Source organism: Caretta caretta, chromosome 1, assembly GCF_965140235.1.
Source record: "Caretta caretta isolate rCarCar2 chromosome 1, rCarCar1.hap1, whole genome shotgun sequence".
Classification (NCBI taxonomy): Eukaryota; Metazoa; Chordata; order Testudines; family Cheloniidae; genus Caretta; species Caretta caretta.
This window is the reverse complement of record NC_134206.1, coordinates 262,889,292-262,908,834: the sequence shown is the minus strand read 5'-3', so window position 1 is coordinate 262,908,834 and position 19,543 is coordinate 262,889,292. Positions and strand designations below refer to the sequence as shown.

General features: G+C 50.3%; 1 protein-coding gene across 1 annotated transcript; it reads left to right on the top strand.

Annotated features, from left to right (window-relative positions):
- Positions 1–1,081: 1,081 nt before the first annotated feature.
- Positions 1,082–17,553, top strand: TNFRSF13C (TNF receptor superfamily member 13C). Its single transcript, XM_048836643.2, has 3 exons — positions 1,082–1,452; positions 2,013–2,195; positions 13,537–17,553. Exons 1-3 carry the CDS (start codon positions 1,329–1,331, stop codon positions 13,860–13,862), a joined length of 633 nt encoding a protein of 210 aa, XP_048692600.1. The 5' UTR covers positions 1,082–1,328; the 3' UTR covers positions 13,863–17,553.
- Positions 17,554–19,543: the final 1,990 nt, after the last annotated feature.

The window sequence follows — 19,543 nt, the reverse complement described above, 5'->3', positions numbered from 1 at the left end:
CTTTGATTGCAGAAAAAGGGAAGAGCTGTTGACGACACAAAAGAGTTAATGTGTTAAGTGCATGAACCAAAGCACACTTAAGTCAGTAGGAGTCTTTTCATTAATTTCACTGGGCTTTGGACCAGACATGGGTTCCGCTATGACATAGGTCACAAGTGACATGAGTTTTGAGGGTCTCAGTCTCATTCTAGCCAGGAATTGTTTACATCACAAATCCAGTTTGGCATGATTGGATATTGCTGCTCAAGAGAAGTCAGGAACTGGAAGAGCAGAGGGCGCTGCCGATTAGGATTCAGGTGCATTGGCAGACCTGTGGAGAGAAGACCAAGATAGGAATAGTAGGGGAAGCTGCAAGTTCAAAATAACAGACATGGAGGTGCTCTGATTCCATGGAGAAAAGGGCCGTAGAAATGCATAGGCAGATTAGCTGCAAAAAGGAAGCAAAATAAATAATTTGTGTAACATGAACAAATACAACACATGTGATGCTGAGTAATAATCCACCATGTTCAGACATATCTGTAGCTCAGAACTACAGAGGCGGGGAGGGTGTTCATTAAGTACGGGCCCATGTGGAGAGTTCTAGTTTTACTGATACTTGTGCTGAGAAGTGGAGTCATAAACCCAGAAACCACAGCTCTGATCCCCAAATGGGCTCTCTCACACCGTAATGAGGCAAAAACCAGCCCTGGGTTGGAAAGGGAATCCCTTCAAAGTGAGATAAAGAAGGGTGAATGGCAGAAACTGAAAAGGCCGCAAAGCAGGGCGCAGCTGAGGCCTCCAAACCAAAACCAAAGTGGTGGTGAGAGAGATGAGATGTAGTGAGTGAAAAGGGAAGTGAAAAGACAAGAGGGATGGGACTAGTGGGCAGTGACTGAGAAAGAGTTTGAGTTGTGGCTTTCACTTGCTTGGATTCCTTCTACAAGCAATGCTTGTCCCTGGAGGAGAGACTGGATTATCAACTAGTGGTTGGCTGTGGTGTGGCAGGAGGCAGGTTATTGGACTAGAAGGACAACTATTCAGCGCTGGTGTGGTGGCTCCTATGGGCTATGGAGCTGTTAGATGGGCAGGTTGGGGGAGGGAGATGGGCTGAGCGGGGGTGTTGCGTGGGCAGGCTTGGCTGACGCCTTCAGCACATTTCCTCTCCTCCTCCCCTGATAAAGGGCCGCCCTGGGGGAAGTGCAGAGAGCTGGAGCCCCCGAGGGACAGACACAGCTTGACAGACTGTATCTCCCTCTGACACAGCCCCCAGGGCTCTGTGAATTCACACTTGGGCGGCATTTGTCTAAATCTCCGGACAATAAAGGAATTTTGAATCTGACTCGGACATGATGCGAGGAAGCTCAGACAGACACCCAGATGCTGCCTGCTCCCCTCCCCAGTGCTTTGACCCCTTGACCAAGGGATGTGTGAGGTGCACAGAACTGCCTGGACACGCCGAGGAGGACACAAGTAAGAGGAGAGCGGCAGTCCCTGGGTTCCCTGGAGGGGGATCAGGCCCCCTCTTGAAGGGAAAGATTCCAGGGACTGAAGGAATGAGAGAGAGAAGGTGGGGATGGGTTCAGGAAGGCAGGGGAGCTTCATCCCGAGCGGTGTGGGGAAAAGAAAAACAAAGGAATGGGACAGTCACCAGCAGCCAGGGAAGGGGAGGAGGGAGAGACAGAAAGGTGAATGAGACCCCAACAGCTAGGGAGAGAGAGAGATTTCAACCCACCCCAGCGATGGAAAAGACAGGCAATATGAGAGGTGCCCCATCCGCACTCTGGGTGAAATAATGATCGTTTAGAAGAGAGAAGGTGGGGGACGTGGACTATTACTTCCCTGTGTAAGGGGGTCTGAATGGGAAGATGTTGGGAATTTGTGAGGGAATTTGCCCCACATTTGATGAAAATTTTGGGATTATCCACTGTGTTTTAACTCCCCTGAGACCACCCAGGCTTGCCGTCCTGAAGTCTGCACAGTAGCTCCCCTTGGGCTGACCACGGCCTATCTTGCTTTAATTCTCTCCACAGCATGCCACAACAGCGTAGCCCCCACTTCAACCCAAGCACCAGCAGCTGGCCCAGGTTTGATCTTTGGGATCCCTGCTTTAGTGGGGCTAGTCCTGGTCCTGGCTGCACTCTGTGGCTTGCTGACCTGTCAAGTGAGGAGGAGGCGGCAGAGGAAGAGGAGGAGCCCCAATGAAAAGCCCAAGGGTAGGTGTCTTTGTTTCATAGATCTGAAGGGCAGAAGGGATCATTGGATCATCTAGTCTGACCTCCAGTGTAACACAGGCCAGAGAATTTCACCCAGTGATTCCTTCATCAAGTCCCACCCATGGGTCTGAACCTGACCCCATCTTTTGGATAGACATTCAGACTAAGTGATGGAGAATCTACCACAGCCCTTGAGAATCTGTTCCAATCACTTAAAGTGTTGTGCCTCATTTCCAGTTTGGACTCTGCTGACTTCAACTTCTAGCCGCTGGCTCTTGTGATGCTTTTGCCTGCTAGATTACTGAGCCCTCTAGCATCAGACCCCTTCTTCCTCTGTAGGCACTTTCGGCCATGATTAAACCACCTCTTACTCTTCTCTTCCATAACTAAATAGATTGAGTTCCTTTAGTCTTTGTAAGGCAACGAGGCCTCCCAGGGCGCCGAGCGAGATGAAACAGACCAAAATACTTGTCCCAGCTCTTCTCCAGAAGCCCCACTAGCTTCTGCAGAAGCTCTCAAGAAAAAAAAAAAAGTGAAATTTTCCAAGTGGCCCCATCTCAGCTCCATTTGTGCACTTGAAGCTTTATGGACACAAACACTTCCCCCCTTATTTTGAGCATATCCATCTGTACGCACAGGTGATAGATGCTCGCAGAGGTTGGTACAAATGAGTACAATGCCCAGAATGCATTTGCTTTCAGGCTAAAGAGCACACAACCATTTGGGGAAAAGTTCTGCAGTAATGCAGTAGGGCTCCACTGGAATTATTCTAAAATACTGCATCACTGAACAGAGAATGAGATCCTTTCTGTAGGCTTTTTTTACCTGCTTTATAGAATTTTGCTGCAGAGCTATAATGCTCCATTAGATTTTATAAGTTGATTCATAAAAACTATGGAGAAGTTACCATTTTGTATTCAATTCTGCAGATTTTTTCCCCAAGTTAGAAATATACACCCAGTTGTTCATGCTTGCAAAGTTGTGCTTTTAATCCTAAACTAATAATTAAATGGCAAAAAAGTTCATTAACACAGATGGTGGCCTGGCGATAGCTCATGCCATTCCAGAACATAGAGTTCAGCAAAACTCAAACTTCTGGAAACCACAAAATATAGAGTTCAGGTAAATACCCACACCACTTTACTTCTGCCCCCAGGAGCTGGCAATAGCCACTGGAAATTATCTGCATGTAGAGGCGGATTTACAGTGAAAAACAGATTGCTCTGGCACGGGCCCCACAACGATGGGGGCCCCACGGCTGGGCAGCTGCGGGGACAGAAGCTTGGTCCTGCCGACTCCTGGGGCTCCTGCTGCAGGCTCCGCACCCACCGGCAGCCAAGATCTCCCCTCCCCTGCCTCCTCCCCTGAGTGTGCCACGTTTGCGCCCCTCCCTGCACTTCCCCCGCCGCCAAACAGCTGTTTGCTGGTGCTCAGGTCGCTCCAGAAGGGAGCGGGAGGAGCGGGGCCGCAGCGCACTTGGGGAAGGAGGCGGAGAAGAGGCAGGGGTGGGGCCTTGGGGAAGGGGGTGGAATCGGGGCAGGGCGGAGCAAAGGCTCCTACACATACCCCCCCCCCGCCCAGCTCCCTGCTGTGAGCCACTCAGGGCAGGGGGCTGGGTGCACCCCCATGACCCCAGCCCACACCCCCAGTCTTGACTCCTGCACCCCCTCACATACCCCCAACCCCCTGCCCTCCCTGACTCCTGCACCCCCACACACATCTCCCCCCCACCCTGACCACCAAACGGGCACTTCTGCACCCCCCAACACACATTCCCACCTGCACCCCTCGCACTAAACGGGAGCTGCCCCAGGTAAGCGCTCCACACCCCAAGCCCCTTCCCCAGCCCTGAGCCCCCTCCTGCACCCTAACTCCTGGCCAGACCCTACACCCCAACCCCCAGCCCACTCCTGCACCCTAACTCCCTTCCAGACCCTGCAACCCCAGCCCTACGCCCCCTCCTGCACCATAAGTCATGGCCAGACCCCGCACCCCAATGTTTTTTTACATTTTTTTAATAAAGAGCTCTTATCCAAAGCACTTTCCAATAGTTAGCTAATGGTACAAAAAATATTTGGAAAGATCATTAAGTGGTCCGCTGAGACCCTCAGCGATTTTCAGGTGGTCTTTGTGGAAAAATAAGTTAGACTACCAAAACAATCAAGGTACCTCTCTTTATTTTCATTTACCTCCTATTACTTATAGGAGGAGGATGAAGAGAAAAAGAACGAAAAATAGTTGGGGAGGGGGAGATAAGAGAGAATGTTCTTTTTCTTGGCTGGGTCCCAAGGAGGGGCCCCAAAAATGGAGCTGAGCACAGGGCCCCACTAATTCTAAATCTGCTACTGTCTGCATGCGCTCCAGCTGCATTCACTGTGCTAGTTGGAGCCGTATTGAATGGTAGAGGAATATGTTGGAGCAGCTTGGAGGAGCTGTAATTGTGATATGAGGAGGTCTGGGTCTGAGTCCCCCAGGGCATGATCAAAGGAAGAGGTGCACATGTGTACTTTGAGGGTCCCGTCAGCATCATTTCAGCACAGAATTGCATTGGTCATGTCAGTAGCAGGACACTGGGGTCTTCTTGCCATGGGTATCATCGGTAGTGAGGTGGGATGTGAGAGCTATTCGTGGATTTAATGATGGGTATGGGAAAGTACAGGTTTGGTGGTCTCCTGTGTGCAGGTGTGAAGGGGTTGTAGAAGGGTATGGAGTGGTTATTCAGTTTTTCAAGTATCGTATTAGGTCAGGGGAGTAAGCTCCGTGTTGGAGCATAGGGCAGGGGCAGGTAGCCCCTGTCCAGTACAGTAAAAAGACAGCGCAAATGTGTGTGTTATGGTCGTATTGGGGCATCACTCAAAGAGGGCGAAGATACGGTTGTCTGGGTGTTTACCTGAACTCTAGTTCCTGGTTTTCTCAAGTCTGAGTTTTGCTGAACTCAATATGCTGGAAGGGCACGAGCTATCACTGGGCAACCTGCACTCTGGGGCAATGTTTTTTCCCCGTTTAATTTCCTAGATTTTTAAACAGAAAGAGAAATGTTTGTTAGTAGGAGTTAGTGGCCATTTAGACAGGTGTAGTTCTCCCCTAGGTTTGCAGTTGATCTGCTACTGTGGCAAGGTAATAACTAAAAGACCTAGATTTTATATTGTACAATTCATCAGTAGCTCTCAGACAACTTTACATCCTTATCCCCATTCTACAGGTGGGAAACTGATTTGCCAGGGTCACCCAGCAGGCCAGTGGCAGAGCTAGGAACAGTCTAAATACAGTGGTGTTTCCACTAAGCCAGTGGTTCTCAACCTTTCTGGGCTCAGAACCCATTTGTAGGTGTTGACGTCCTGCCACGTCCCAGTAAACAGTCTGGGGGTGGAAGCCCTGCGGTGGTCTCGTTTGGGTCCTGGCCCGCTGGTGGGTGGCAGCTCTTCTGCTGTTGGGCTGGCTGGGCTTGGCTCTCCGCTCCCGGCATTGCTACCTCCGGGGTTGCAGCGCTGCTCAGGTTTGGCCCCGCCCCCTGACTGGACCAGAGTAGAGTGAGTAGAGTTCTGACCTGGCTCATGGGGTCACAGTGCGACTCACTCAAATTTGGCTTATGGAGGCTCTCGTCCTCATGACAGCTGGACCAAACCCGAGTGGCACTGCGACCCCACAGATTGTAGTTCCTGGAGCAGGGAGGCGAGCCCAACCAGCCCTGTGGGACAGGAGCCACAGGAGCTGCCATGCGACCAACCCTTTGAAACATCTCCCAATTTTGGGAAACCCTGCACTAGGCCACCTGGTTGCTATGCAGTTCCTCAGTGCTTCTTCCCCCTCGCACATTGTGTTCCAGTGGAATGGGGATAGCCTTTGCAATGCGTAGTTGCTAACAGGCCTGGTGAGAGAAATCTCATCCACGGTCTCTGTCCCAAAACCTTGACAGTTTTACTACATGTTTGTTACAGTAACTAAGTGTGGGAGAGAAGACTGGTGTGTATCTCCTTCTCCACCCACCAACCTAGGGTTGCCAGGCATCCGGTTTTCGACCGGAACACCAGTTGAAAAGGGACTTGGCGGTTCCGATCAGCACCACTGACCAGGCCATTAAAAGTGCGGTTGGCAGCGCAACGGGGTTAAGGCAGGCTCCCTGCCTGCCCTGGCTCTGCGCGGCTCCCAGAAGTGACCGGCATGTCCCTGTGGCTCCTCAGCACAGGGGCGATCAGGGAAGCTCCACACGCTGCCCCTGCCCCGAACACTGGCTCCGCAGTTCTCATTGGCTGGGGACCACGACCAATGGGAGCTGCGGGGGTGGCACCTGCAGGGGTGGGCAGTGCGCACCATGCAGAGCTGCTTGGCAGCGCCTCCGCCTAGGGGCTGAACATGATGGCTGCTTCGGGGAGCAGTGTGGAGCCATGGTGGGCAGGGAGCCTGCATTACCCACGCTGCACTGCTGACTGGGAGCCATCTGAGGTAAGCGCTGCCTGGACGGAGCCCACAGCCCGAACCTCCTGCCCCAGGTCAGAACCCCCTCCTGCACCCTAACTCCCTCACAGACCCCGCACTCCACCCCACATAGGGGTGATGTATATCTTAGCTAATTGTGTTCTGGATTTCAGATATTTAAATCTGTTACCCTTCCTCCCTCCCACCTCAGCTCATGTGGAGGGACAGGTAGAGGGGCCCAGACACCCCACCAGGATCAGGGTTCCCAGATCCCAAGACCCACAGCAGGCAGGGTGCAGAGCAGGGCTCCCTCAGATCCCAGCACACATACAGAAGGGAAGCCCCCTGCCCCCAACTTCCTCCACTACTCCCTATTGCTCCTGTCTTTTCACCTCCCCCATCACACATTCCCATGTATCCCGCTCCTCTGCCACCTATCACCACCTACTCTTCCACCCCTCCCCTCCCAGGGAGTATTTGCATTTATAATTGATTTGCTTTTCAAATATAGCTTCATCCTCTCCTGAATATTCTGCTGTACTCGATTAAATTTCTCCAGAAACATCACAAAACTTGAGAGGCAGCTTTTCCCCAAATGTTTACAGTTCAGTCTCAGATTTCTGCCCAGGGTAGGTTTCAAACTTCAAAGTTGCAAGCGCAGAGCGTTGTCAAGTAGTCCATTCATCTTGCTGAGATGTTCTGGGATGAAAGAGAATACTCAGTGGGAATGAATACAGCCTGAAACAATAACTTGGAGACACGTGAACTGCTCCATGGCAGGAGGTGTTCCCTTCCCCCCCCCCCCCCCCCCAGGACTTTCTGATGTGTGTCAAGCAGTGTGGGTTTGGTACATGCTCTGAGTATGCCTGTTCTAAGCTACCCGCATCCTGATTCACATGGGGGAGAGGGTAGGAAGAGGGGCTCAGATGCTCCAGCAGAGCCCCCCCCCCACCCCGATCACCATAGATGGGCAGCCCCTCCCCCCCCCAATCCTGGCACACAGAGGCACAGGGCTCAGGTACCACGGCGGTGGGGGGCGGATAGGGAGCACCAGATCCCAGCTTACATGGAGGAAGGGAGAGGGGCTGAAACTCCCTCCCCTCCCAGATCATGGCGCACACACAAAGTAAGGAAGAATGTAGGGCTGACAGGAGCCGCTGCCCCTATGCTCCCCCAATCCCTATGCTGCTTACCCCCTTGTCCTCTTCCCAGTGTCCCTCCCGCAAGCCCTCTCTTCCCCTATCACTCATCCCCCATCCCTCAATGCAGCCCCGAAACCCTCTCACCCCATTCACCACGCTCCTCCACCCCCCTAACATGCTCCTCCCCTGCCAGCAAGCATTCACATTCCCCCGAAATAAAAGAAAATCTGGACAGATTTTAGCAATTTGCCTCCCAACCTTTCCCAGATTTCTGCCCAAAGTAGGACTAATCTGACACGAGCTGGATGGAGGGTCTGAAGAGCTCTGTGTTAGCTCGAAAGCTTATCTCCCTCACCAACAGAAGTTGGTCCAGTCAAAGATATTACCTCACTCACCTTGTCTCTCTAATGGGCTGGGAAGGTTACCTTCAAAGGTTTACTGCTTATCCCTTTGACTATCTAGGGAAAGTTTGAAGGCTATCAAACCTGAGAACCCAACTCCTCTGTCTGCACAGGCTCAGTGTAATCTATTAGGCTCAAGAACAAACAAGGGAAGCTTGGGACAAGTCTAATGGGAAAAGCAAAATCTTTTTCAAACCACATTTTAATTTGACTTCCCTCAAAGGGCTAACGGGTGCCACGCGCGCTGTTGGGGTAACCCAAGCACAAGAGACCCTGGTGGGATGATAGGAGGACCCTGGTTGGAGCTCTAGCCAGGAGAAAAAAGTTGCCAGAATCTCTCAACTTTAAGAAAAGCTGGTTTTCTGAGGCTGCATCTTGGGAACCTCTTGCTCAAGTGGCTGTGAATTTGGATCACTGACAGAGCATTGTGCCCCCAGGAGGCACGCCAGCTTTCAAGGCAAGCTCATAACCATGTAGATTTTCGAGCACTTAGAAAAGTCGAGCTTTAAGTGGAAAGCTGGTCTTAACCTCAAGTATAGAAGAGCTGTGGGGCTTCCCCTCCCTTCCCTCCCAGCCATAAAGGGGCCGTACTCCCTAACCAAAAGTCAGGCAAGGCCACTGTTGGGTTGGGTGGGGCCAGGTCTCTTTTCCCATGGGAGCTTGTGCCTCTGTGCTGACTCAACCCCACGCTCTCTTCTCAGAAGCTGTCATGCATAATTTCATGTCTCCCTGAGCATATCAGTGGCTTCTGGGGAGTGGGTAAGATGTGCTGTTTTCCTGTTCTCTTCCCCCTTCTGCTTCAAAGTTTCTGTGCAGCTGAGCTGGGGGGAAGGAGGGGAAAGTTCCTTGTGAATAAGCCGTCCCTGCATACTGATGCTGGCTCCATGACTGTGCTCCTCTCAGTATCAGCAGCAGCTAGGGTGAGAGATCATCCAGGGCCTTTCAGCTCCCAGGCGGAGCACTTGGTTAATGAATTAGAGTGAAGTTTGCTGCAAAAAGTCACGAACATTAAAATACTAAGAATGCCACAGGTGAAAGAATCTATCCATGAAAGGGTGTGGAAGTGACAAGGTAAGGTAGCAAGCATGAGGCATGGAGTAGTCTTATAGTTTAAACATTCTCAAATGAGACTCCGGACATCAGAAATTCTCTTAACCCTGATCCCAAGGCCTGACTGCCACAAACACAACGCTTCAGTATGCAATCTGGAAAGAAAGCTTCAAAAGACTTAAAATAGCAACATGGGCATATGTTTAAGTGTGTAAAAGAGGGGGCCAGAGACATGAGAGACTAAAAAGGGTCATTTTAAAATTAATTATAACTTCAGTATCATTTCATGAAATGACTTGAAATGTGAGGGGGTCAGGGGGACACCCTCACCATCCTAATAGCAATCAGAAAAAGTGCTGGTGAAAATCTTTTTATTTTCCTAAACTAACGTGGGGTGAAGATTGGGCTTGTAATGGAACTGAAACAGTCACCATACCCAGGCTTTCTATGACTGTCGCTCAGCCTTGTGTCAGGATCTTCTTCCTGCCTTAGGAGGCTACTCCCAGCCCTCCTAGGTGGGCCAACTCCCGCAGTGTTCGGGTCTTCCCTACAGCAACCTTGCTTGAATTTCCTCAGTCTCTGCCATGGCTTACTTCCTGCTGCTTGTGGGTGGAATCGTCTAATTCAATCCAGTTGTGTCTCTTAAGTAATCAAGGTTGGCTAGCCTCAGGCTTCCCAGCCAAAGGGGGCGAGCCACCCTGTTACAGGAACCCTGGCTGCAGTGGTGCAAGTAGAAATCATTTCTTACCGGTACTGCACTCATGGGAGGGACACAGGGGTGAAGAGCATGTGACCTCCCCACGTGACCCTCTATGTGACTCCTCTCTGTCCCACCCCCAGCCCAGGGCCCCCATGCTCTCCCCATCCCCTCCGACACCCACCTTTGTATATACAAACATCAACATGCTTAACTACTCACTTTCCCCCACATATGTAGTATTCAGTCTCTTTATATGGAATATGGGAGTTGGGTGAGGAGCCATTTCAGCATATGTATGATTTATTAAAAGACAAATTTTAAGTAGAACTGTATCCTAAACTGCATTATGGTATTGTACCCAAACATTGCATTTCAATGAGAGATTCAACTTCCTTTATACGAACAGAACAGACTCCTGAAACGCTTACCACAAAAGTGATGCATACTCATGCAAATAGTCCCACTGTCTTCAGTGGGATTGATCAAATGATTAAGGGTTTACAGGATTAGGTTCCAAGTTTGTAAATCGTTCTGGATGAAATTGACAATGCCTGAGCTGTCAGTTCAGAAGGAGCTTCATTTGAAGAAAGGTGGATAGATGTGTGATAAGTCTTAGCTCCGTTGCTAAGATTAGGAACATATTTTCAGCAAAGTTCTTGGCAGATTCCTGAGGCAGCTGGTTGAAGACCATCAGTGTCCGGCATTATAATCTTCATTTATAGTTCTCTCACCCACAAAGCTGGGAAATGAGGCATTTGTTTTCTTTGTTTTGCTGCTCCAGTTCCAGTTAACAAAATGTCTGTTAGACTAGTTTGGCTGCAAAGAAGAATTATATGTACACTGGGGACAACATCTGATTCCCATCAGGCTGCAGAACTGGGCTGACATCAGAATCCAAACATCCTCTGGTCAGTGCAAAAAGAGGCATTCCTCTAATGATTTGGACTTGATGTGATGCAGTATGAATGTCATGGATAATTCAGACCAAGGGGAGAAACAGAATCAAAGACTCTATTTAAACACCTTCCATTCTCCCCCGCCACACACACACTCCTCCCCTCTTGAGGACTCCTGACCAATGTAACAGCACAATACACATGCTAACAAACGTAAACAAAGCCTTTGTTTAAGTTTTTTAGCATATGTATTGTGCTTTTAAAAGCCATATAAAGAATGAATGCCCTCCCTAGCCATGTTCTGCTCCTTTAAGGAGCAGAGCGCAGCCCTATCCCCTCCAGAGAGGGAGGGGCTAGTGCCAAGTCTTTCCGGTAACCCGAACCTGCTAAAAATTTCTTGCCGGTACTGTGTACTGGAGGGTACCACCCTACTTGCACTCCTGTGCTGAGACCTTAACTACAGAGGCAGCTGCCTCTCCATCACCTGTAGATGGGAGGGGATTGTGCATGAGAGGGGCTTGCCAGCTCGAGAAGTGGGCACTGAAGGGATGAGGCAGCTGCATGGGAAGCATTGGCAGCTCTCTTATGGTATGTCTACACTGCAATTAAAAACCCTTGGCTGGCCCGTGCCAGCTGACTCAGGCTCAGGCTAAGGGGCTGTTTAATTGTAGCTTAGCAGGAGCTCTGGGACTCTCCCACCTCACTGTGTCCTAGAGCCCAGGCACCTGCCCGAGCCTGAAAGTCTAAACCACAATTGAATAGCCTCAGCCCAAGTCAGCTGGTGCAGGCCAGCCATGAGTTTTTAATTACAGTGTAGACATACCCATGAGGGCTTGTCTGCACTGGAGAGATCAGTCAGTGGTAAAGAAATTGATTGTCCCACCACCATGTTAGTATAAATTGGTGGAAGGTTTGCCCTTGTGTCCACACTCAGGCTACCTTAAACTGGTCCCAGTGAGGCGGTTTGACAGATGACAGCTCCCTCAGTTGGGCAAGTTCCGTAGTGTGCTGGCTGATGGTCTCCTTTTACACACCCCCAGCCATGTCCCCATCATCCAAAACCCCCATAGTAGGAGGGGGTCACACATAGCTTGCATAGGCCAAGCTCATTTCACCCACCATCCCTCCATTCCCCCCACAAGCTCCCAGTGAGCCACCTTCACATCCCCCTCTATTTCAGGAACTCCCTGCAACTCCCCTTAATCTCCCCCCTGCTAGGGGCTCTGGGTGCCCACATGTTAGCATCCTCCAGTCTCCCCCCAATCCACCAGGGGTTCTGGGTGCCCCCATGACCCTTTTCCCTCCCCCTAAAGAAGGGTCCCCCATTCTCTCTACCACGCCAGGGGTTCTGTTACCCCTACTTCCCCCTCCCCTCACACCAAGGTCCCATGCCGGGGACTCTGTGTGTCTTCCCTCTCCTCTCCCTCCACAAAGCACCTGTCTTCCTTCCCCCACCCATCAGAAGGGAGGGTTGGACAGCCGGTGCCCTCTCTCCCTCAGCTGGAGCAGGCTTTGAGGAGGCAGGACTTTAGGAAGAAGGAAGGGATGAAGAAAGCCTCCTTCTCTCTCCTCTTCCCTCTAGCTGCCCCTGCTGGCTGCCTGTCCACCCCACAGGGAGAGCAATTATTTCTCTTCTGTATTCGGGGTGTCGAGATGTTAAACGCTGATGGGAGGGTGAGCAGGGGTATTGTGATGCTGCAAGATGGTAGTGGGTGCTATCCACAGGTGGCAGACACTCCAAGTGTTCCCCATTGTCCCTCTATAGATGTTCTGATCACCCCCAGAATCAACAGAGGTCTGGCATTGAGGCCCGGAACATTCCTGAAATGCTGGCCTGGATCAGAGGTGGTATTCAAAAGTTATCTTGTCACAGATAAACCAAGAAACGATGTTGAGTGTAAGGCCTTGCACTCTCAGCCAACTACCCACCCCCAGAAATGTCCTCCACGCACTTTACCCCATTCTTCTCCCACCCCCAAAATGCACCCTCCCTGCTCTGCAGATCCTCAGCCAGCAACCCAGAGACTGCAATCTCTGTCCCAACATAGTGTCCCACGGTGTCCCCGCCCCTCCAACGCACTTCCCTCTCCCCGCTATGATGTCCCAGAGGTTTGCAGCCAGCAGAAGGAGCAGAGCTAGTAGCTAGAGCCAGGGTTTCTCTACACTAGAGAAGGCAACATTGCAGTCTATTGTTCCACAGCTCACGGAGCTCCAGCTGTGCCAGGGTGATGCGTGCGTCCAATTCAGGCTAGCCCAGGTCTTACCCCCACAACATCTGGGGTAAATTACCTCAAGTGCTGCCTCATTAGCAATTGTCTGACTCTCTTTTGAGCATGGATGCGAGTTGTTCTTCCGCAGGTTGGGAGGGGAACTGTCGGTGTAACCTGGCTAATGCAGACATGGTCTCTGGGAGGCGGGATGGGGAGGAAAGGCAGAACTCCTCCTTGTCACACCTCTCCCACTTGTCACTGGGAGCACAGGAATAGTTTGGCAGCTGGGGTGAAGGTTGAGGGGCTTGTCCCAAGGGTGGGGAAGGGGTCTGACAGCTGAACGGTTGTTAGAGCTGCTGACAACAGAGGGAGTGCCCATGGCCCTTTAACCTCCTCCTTCACTGCAGCACCCCACCTCCATCTTGCATGTGCTCCTGCAGGAGGATGTCATGGAGGGTAGCTCAGCCCTGAGCTATACAGCCCACCCTGGCTTGTGCATTATTAATCAGGTTTTTTCCCCTTGTAGAAAACCTGGACTGTGTCATTTCCTGTGAAAGCCAGGCCTGTAAGGGACCGAAACTGCCAGAAGAAGATGATCTCGTACTGGCCACATGCCAACACGTGAATGGCACCCTGAAGCATGCTGGGCCAGCAGGAAGAGGAGATTTCTCAAAGAGGAAGCCAGTCTTCCAAGGTGGGGCAGGAAGTGATGTCATTCAGCTCTCTGTTCTCTCCGCCGGCAACGAAGAACGTGACCATGGCTTTCCACTACCAGCAACAGAGCTGGGGGCCACTGTCCTGGTGACCACAAAGACCATTCAGAATAACTGCACCACTGAGGAGAGACCATGACAGCAGGCAAAATAGGGCTGGCACTAGCTGGTTGCCCACTGAAGGTGACAAAATCGCTTCATTTGGATGGATAAGCTGTTGCACGGAAATGACTTGAATCAGAACGAGACTTTTGCCTTAAGCGAGGTCAGCCTCCTATGCCTTTTGCCTTTTATATTTCCCCTTTCACATGGTGGTTGAAGCCAGGAAGTCCCAGTTACACCCCTAACCAAAGGAGGATACCTGAGTCAATTGTATTGTCCCTGGTCCGTGAGCTCTGTAGCTGGAGAAGGTTGAAGAGAGATGGCACGTGAGAAAAAGTGATTGTTCAGAGCCAACATACCAACTGCATGATTGCTGCACCTGCTAGCAACCATATTTTAAGGGGGTGGGGTGTGTTGTGTGGGTGTGAAGAGGGAGTCCTAGGGAGAGTGGGAAGGGTAAAAAGGAAGAGCAGAGTGAAAGTTTAAATGGAAGGTGGGTGTTTCTCTAGGCCCTGATCCTGCACAACTGAAATCAATGGGAGTTTTGCCATTGGCTTCAATGAGAGCGGGGTTGGGTCCTTAGTGCTGGTACAATGCTATGTTCTGTGGGGCCCTGAGCAAAGTAACATAGGCCGGGCCCTATCCAGCTTCCATTCAACTTACAGTCAAGTCCTCCAAGCGTCAGAGGGCCCATAACATAAACACACAGACACCTCCTTCCTGTGACCCCTTCACACTGTGGCAACCCCCCGCCAAGGCTCTGCGAATCCCCTTGCAGGGTCTGGGAAGAGAGGAGGTGGAGCTGAAATGCATCTTCCCAAGCAGAGAATGAGGGACGGAAATCTCTGCAGTGACCAACTGGCCCTGGAATCAGCCAGGACCATGGACAGAGAACTGGGGCTATCACTGTGGCAGGCACTTGGGATGTGTGTGCACGTCCCATTGGCCACCACTGCTTTAGTTCATGTTTCTTCAGGAAATACTACATGTATCATGCCAACAGGAATTATAATAATAGATAATTTTAGCGTGATGGGAGGGTGAGAGGGAATATTTAGCTTATAACTGATGTTTCTGTAAGGATTTGTCTACATGGGGAAATTGACCAGCATAGCTATTCCGAATAACTCCTTATGTGAACACTCTGTTCTGAAATAAAAGTGACCTTAATCCAGAATAGTTGCTAGAGAGAATTGAAGAAGCTGCTACAGGGAACAAAAGCCTGAATTCCTTGCTGCAACTGGTGTCTCCAACTTTCTCACAGCAGTCCTGACAGGAAGAGAGCAAAGCGTTTTAACTAAAATACATTTGGCTGGTGGTGTAAAGGTTAGTGCTTAACATGGCTATGCAGGTGGCCTGGATTCAAGTCCCAGTCTCCCATTCCCTCATGGCTGGGAGTGCTGCAGAAACGGGGCTAAGTGCTCAGCAGCTTCTTCATGGGAAGCCCACATTCGATTGCCTGTCTGTGGTGGTGTGTAGGGTAGGTGTAGCTACAGGCCGCAGTGCAAGGCAAGCTGCAGCCACAATTGTCACTGTGGTGTGTAGCTACAAGCCACAGTGAAACTCTCTGGCAGTGGAGAGCTGCCGGAGCCTTTCCCCACTGCCAGAGCTTTTCACTATGGCAGTGGAAGCCTCTGGCAGTGGGGAGGCAACGGGACACTACACTGCTAAAAATAGCAGCACAGGCCCTGCTTGGGCGTGTGGGGAGCTGTGTAGGGTACAGTCCCTAGTGTTCAGATGTGTGGGGCACTGCACTCTACTCATCTAAGCCGTGCCTCACTGTCAACACCGCTGTTTAAACCCATACTAGCAGGGCATACAGTGTCTCTACATGCCGCCCTAAGTGTAGACGCACCTTCAGCATCTCATTGGCTCAGTCTGGAAAGGCTGTAGAAGCATTGGCACCCTGGCAATCACTGTGTCACTTAACCGTGGTTACTGTAGCCCATGCAGGCCAGCAGTGACTGCCTCTGAAGGGAAGACCCCCTCATCATGAAACAGGGGTGCTTACTCTTTGTGTCCCAAGACCTCCAGTTGCTGCCATTCACAACAGCTCCTCCTCAGATGCTATCCCAAAATCCTTCGCACCACTTTCTATAGTGGTTTCAAGGGAAGCACTGTTGAAATTAACAAAATGGTTTATGGGGCATTCCTGGCATTTGGAGGAGAGCCTGGTCCTGAGTGACAGAGCAAATCTGCTTCACTGGAAAACTGGAGAGAGAAAGGAGGCAGGATTGCAAACATATCTTCTCCCTCCCATTTCCTCTCTGCCTGTGACTGCCTGAGACTTGCTACTGTAGACACGGGACCATCTCTAAAAGGAAAGAAGTTTAAAAAAAAAATCCGAAGAGGTGGAGATGGAAAAGGCCTACTCATAGATTCCAAGAGCAGAAGGCACCTTTGTGATCATCTAGTCTGACCTCCTGCATAACGCAGGCCAGAGAACCTCCCCCAAATAATTCCCAGAGCAGACCTTTTAGAAAAACAGCCACTCTTGATTCAAAACCTGTCAGTGATGGAGAATCCACCACAACCCTTGGTAAATTGTCCCAATGGTTAATTACTGTCACTGTTAAAAAATTATGTCTATTTCCAGCGTGAATTTGTCTAGCTTCAACATCCAGCCATTGGATTGTGCTATACCTTTCTCTGCCAGACGGAAGAGCCCATTATTAAATATTTGTTCCTCATGTGGGTAATTATAGACTGTAATTAAGTCATCCCTTAACTGTCTCTTTGGTAAGCTAAATAGATTGAGCTCCTTGAGTCTATCACTATATAAGGAATGTTTTCTAATCCTCTAATCATTCTCATGGCTCTTCTCTGAACCCTCTCCAATTTATCAACATCCTTCTTGACTTGTGGAAACCAGAACTGGACACAGTATTCCAGCAGCAGTCACACCCAGTGCCAAATACAGAGGTAAAATAACCTCTCTACACCTACTTGAGATTCCCCTGTTTATGCATTCCAGGATCACATTAGCTCTTTTGGCCACAGCATCACACTGGGAGCTCATGTTCAGCTGTCATCCACTATGACCCCCAAATCTTTTTCAGAGTCATTGCTTCGCATAACGAAGTCCTCCATCATATAAGGATGGTCTACATTCTTTGATCCTACATGTATACATTGACATTTCGCTGTATTAAAATGCGTATTGTTTGCTTGGACCCAGTTTGCCAAGTGATCCTGATCACCCTGAATCATTAACATGTCCTCTATACAAGTGGATGAGCCCATCTTGCGCCAAAGCAAGATTGTTCCCCGCAGTACATTTCTCAGTGGCTTGTCTAGTCTAGCTTGAAAAGCCGCAAGTGATAGGGCATCCACCATCTTATCTAAAACCACAGTGAAACATCCCTCTTGTGAGATGCCACTAAGCTATGAATATCAGAGGTTCATGCGGGCACCATTTCAATCTATATTGGATTCTTCTGAGGCAAGTAGTAACCTACCTGTTTTGAATAGGTTCTCCCCCGCCTCCCCCCACCCCGCTACTCTGACCCAGTGATGGGTGAGAACACATCAGTATTAATTCCCCCCTCCTGGCTGGGGTTAGAGGAATTTATCTCATTGCTGAAATACTCTTGTAGATGCTTCTTGTTCCTTATTTTCAGTGCATGGGACTGACTGGTTCTGCCCATTGCCCATGCACGGGGAGAACGGTGAGAGGGCACAAAGAAAATAAGTTGTAACGTTAACGAATAAAGTGAAATTGCTGTCAATCCAAGGGGCTGCTCTTCTGTCTTTCTGGGGTGTCCATGGGAAGTTATTGAGTCCTCACACCCACATTTTTACTATAGTGCCCAACTGACAGCCCTAGTGTGCAAGTTCTCTCGCCACAGAGCAAGTAGAGCCAGGCCAACAGCAGTGGAAGCTTCCTCTACACATTGTCCTCAGTAGAAGCTTTCTGTATATACTGCTCCCTCATGAGAAGACACCACCTCTAAGAGTGGGAGGAGTGCAGTCTCCCTGGCACATTTAGTCCTTGAGATCTCTGCTGAGGCTGCCACCATATATAAGGCCAAATGCATGCCAGTTAGGATGTGGATACCTGCCTATAAGAAGCTAGACCAAGCCTACATAGTGTCAGGGCCCAGGGAGATGGGCGCTCTGACCTAGTCATTAGAGCCAGAGCTGGAGCCTAGCCTAGCGTCAGAGCTGGAAGCAGGAGTTAGAAGTCAGGCAAGGCAGCAGGGCTGGAGCAAATGAGTGGGACTGGAGCAAGGCTGGGAACAAGGTGGGTAGGCACAGGAGAGATCACAGCTGCAGGTGTAAGCATTCAGCAGCCAGCAACCTGCCACTGCTGCGGAGCTCAAACACAGACCTGTTGGGGCCTTGCAGCCAATTGAGTGAGCCGGCCAATCAGGTGATTCTGCCACAGCCAGGCTCATTACCTGGCCTGAGGGCTGAGCCAGCTAGCCCAGGCTCAGCTGAGGGAACTCAAGCCCTAGTTCCTGACCCACAGACTGTTGGATGGGGATGACTGTCAGCCACTAGCAGCCTCCTCTTTATTGCCTCCCAGGCTGCTTTTGGTTCCTACTGCAGTGTGAGAGGTTAAAGAGACTCCTCCGGAAACTGATCTTTTAGTCCCTCAACACCAAGACCTTCTGATTTCACCTCTTCATAGATGTATTTGTTCACCAGGGAAGACATGCAACTGTGTTGGACTGCAGGGGAGCCAAAGAGGAAAAGACTTTGCAAAGAAGACAAGACACGCCCCTTCCCAATACCCAGTTCCAAGAGGTTCACATGAGCACGGTGTAACCTAGAACTCTGCATTGACTAGTGGCCAAAATCTGGTAGAGAACACAACTCACACTGGTGCCGAGGCCAGAAATCTGGTGCTATATCCAAGAAGCTAGTGAAATCTGTTTAGGACTTGGATAGGCAGCTGCTGGGTAAGTAGCACTCCAGCCGCCCATCTCTGGCAATCTCGGTTAGGTCACTAGAAAAGCGAGTCTGATGGATTTAGCATTGTCAAAGCTTCGTGAATGCTTGTCACAAAACTACCAGCATGAGCAAGGCCCAGGACTAGAACCATAGGACATGCTTCAGGCCAGCACTGAGATGCACTGACTAGAGCTATTTGGGAGCACTGGACAACAATAGCAGGGGTGGGGCCGGGCAAGCGTGAGGGGCATTGGCAGAACTGAGTGGGGGTCCCAGGACAGGAGTATGGGGGGTGCTTCAGGGAAGTACTTGGGGGGAAGGGGAGGGAAAGCTTGCCCGTGGCTTGTCTATACTCTGGCACATTATACGAGCTGGGTTATTATTTTCTGTGTCCTGGCTAAATTCCAGCTGGGGTAATTATATCTCATCTACTTAAAATTCCCCCAGCAGTTTCAATAAAATGTAGCATTCTTTGCTTCCTATCCTCAACTGCTGCATAGCACTGCTAATGTGTTGTTAGACAAAAAGAAAAGGAGTACTTGTGGCACCTTAGAAACTAACCAATTTATCTGAGCATAAGCTTTCGTGAGCTACAGCTCACTTCATCGGATGCATACTGTGGAAAGTACAGAAGACGTTTTTATACACACAAACCATGAAAAAAATGGGTGATTATCACTACAAAAGGTTTTCTCTCCCCCCACCCCACTCTCCTGCTGGTAATAGCTTATCTAAAGTGATCACTCTCCTTACAATGTGTATGATAATCAAGGTGGGCCATTTCCAGCACAAATCCAGGGTTTAACAAGAATGTCTGAGGAA

What these genes read in the sequence shown, in the direction of transcription:
- TNFRSF13C (XM_048836643.2), top strand. Translation starts at nt 1,329, where the DNA reads ATGATGCGAGGAAGCTCAGACAGACACCCAGATGCTGCCTGCTCCCCT. An exon ending in ACACGCCGAGGAGGACACAA is followed by an intron (nt 1,453 to 2,012) that starts GTAAGAGGAGAG and finishes TTCTCTCCACAG; the next exon opens with CATGCCACAACAGCGTAGCC. An exon ending in CCCCAATGAAAAGCCCAAGG is followed by an intron (nt 2,196 to 13,536) that starts GTAGGTGTCTTT and finishes TTCCCCTTGTAG; the next exon opens with AAAACCTGGACTGTGTCATT.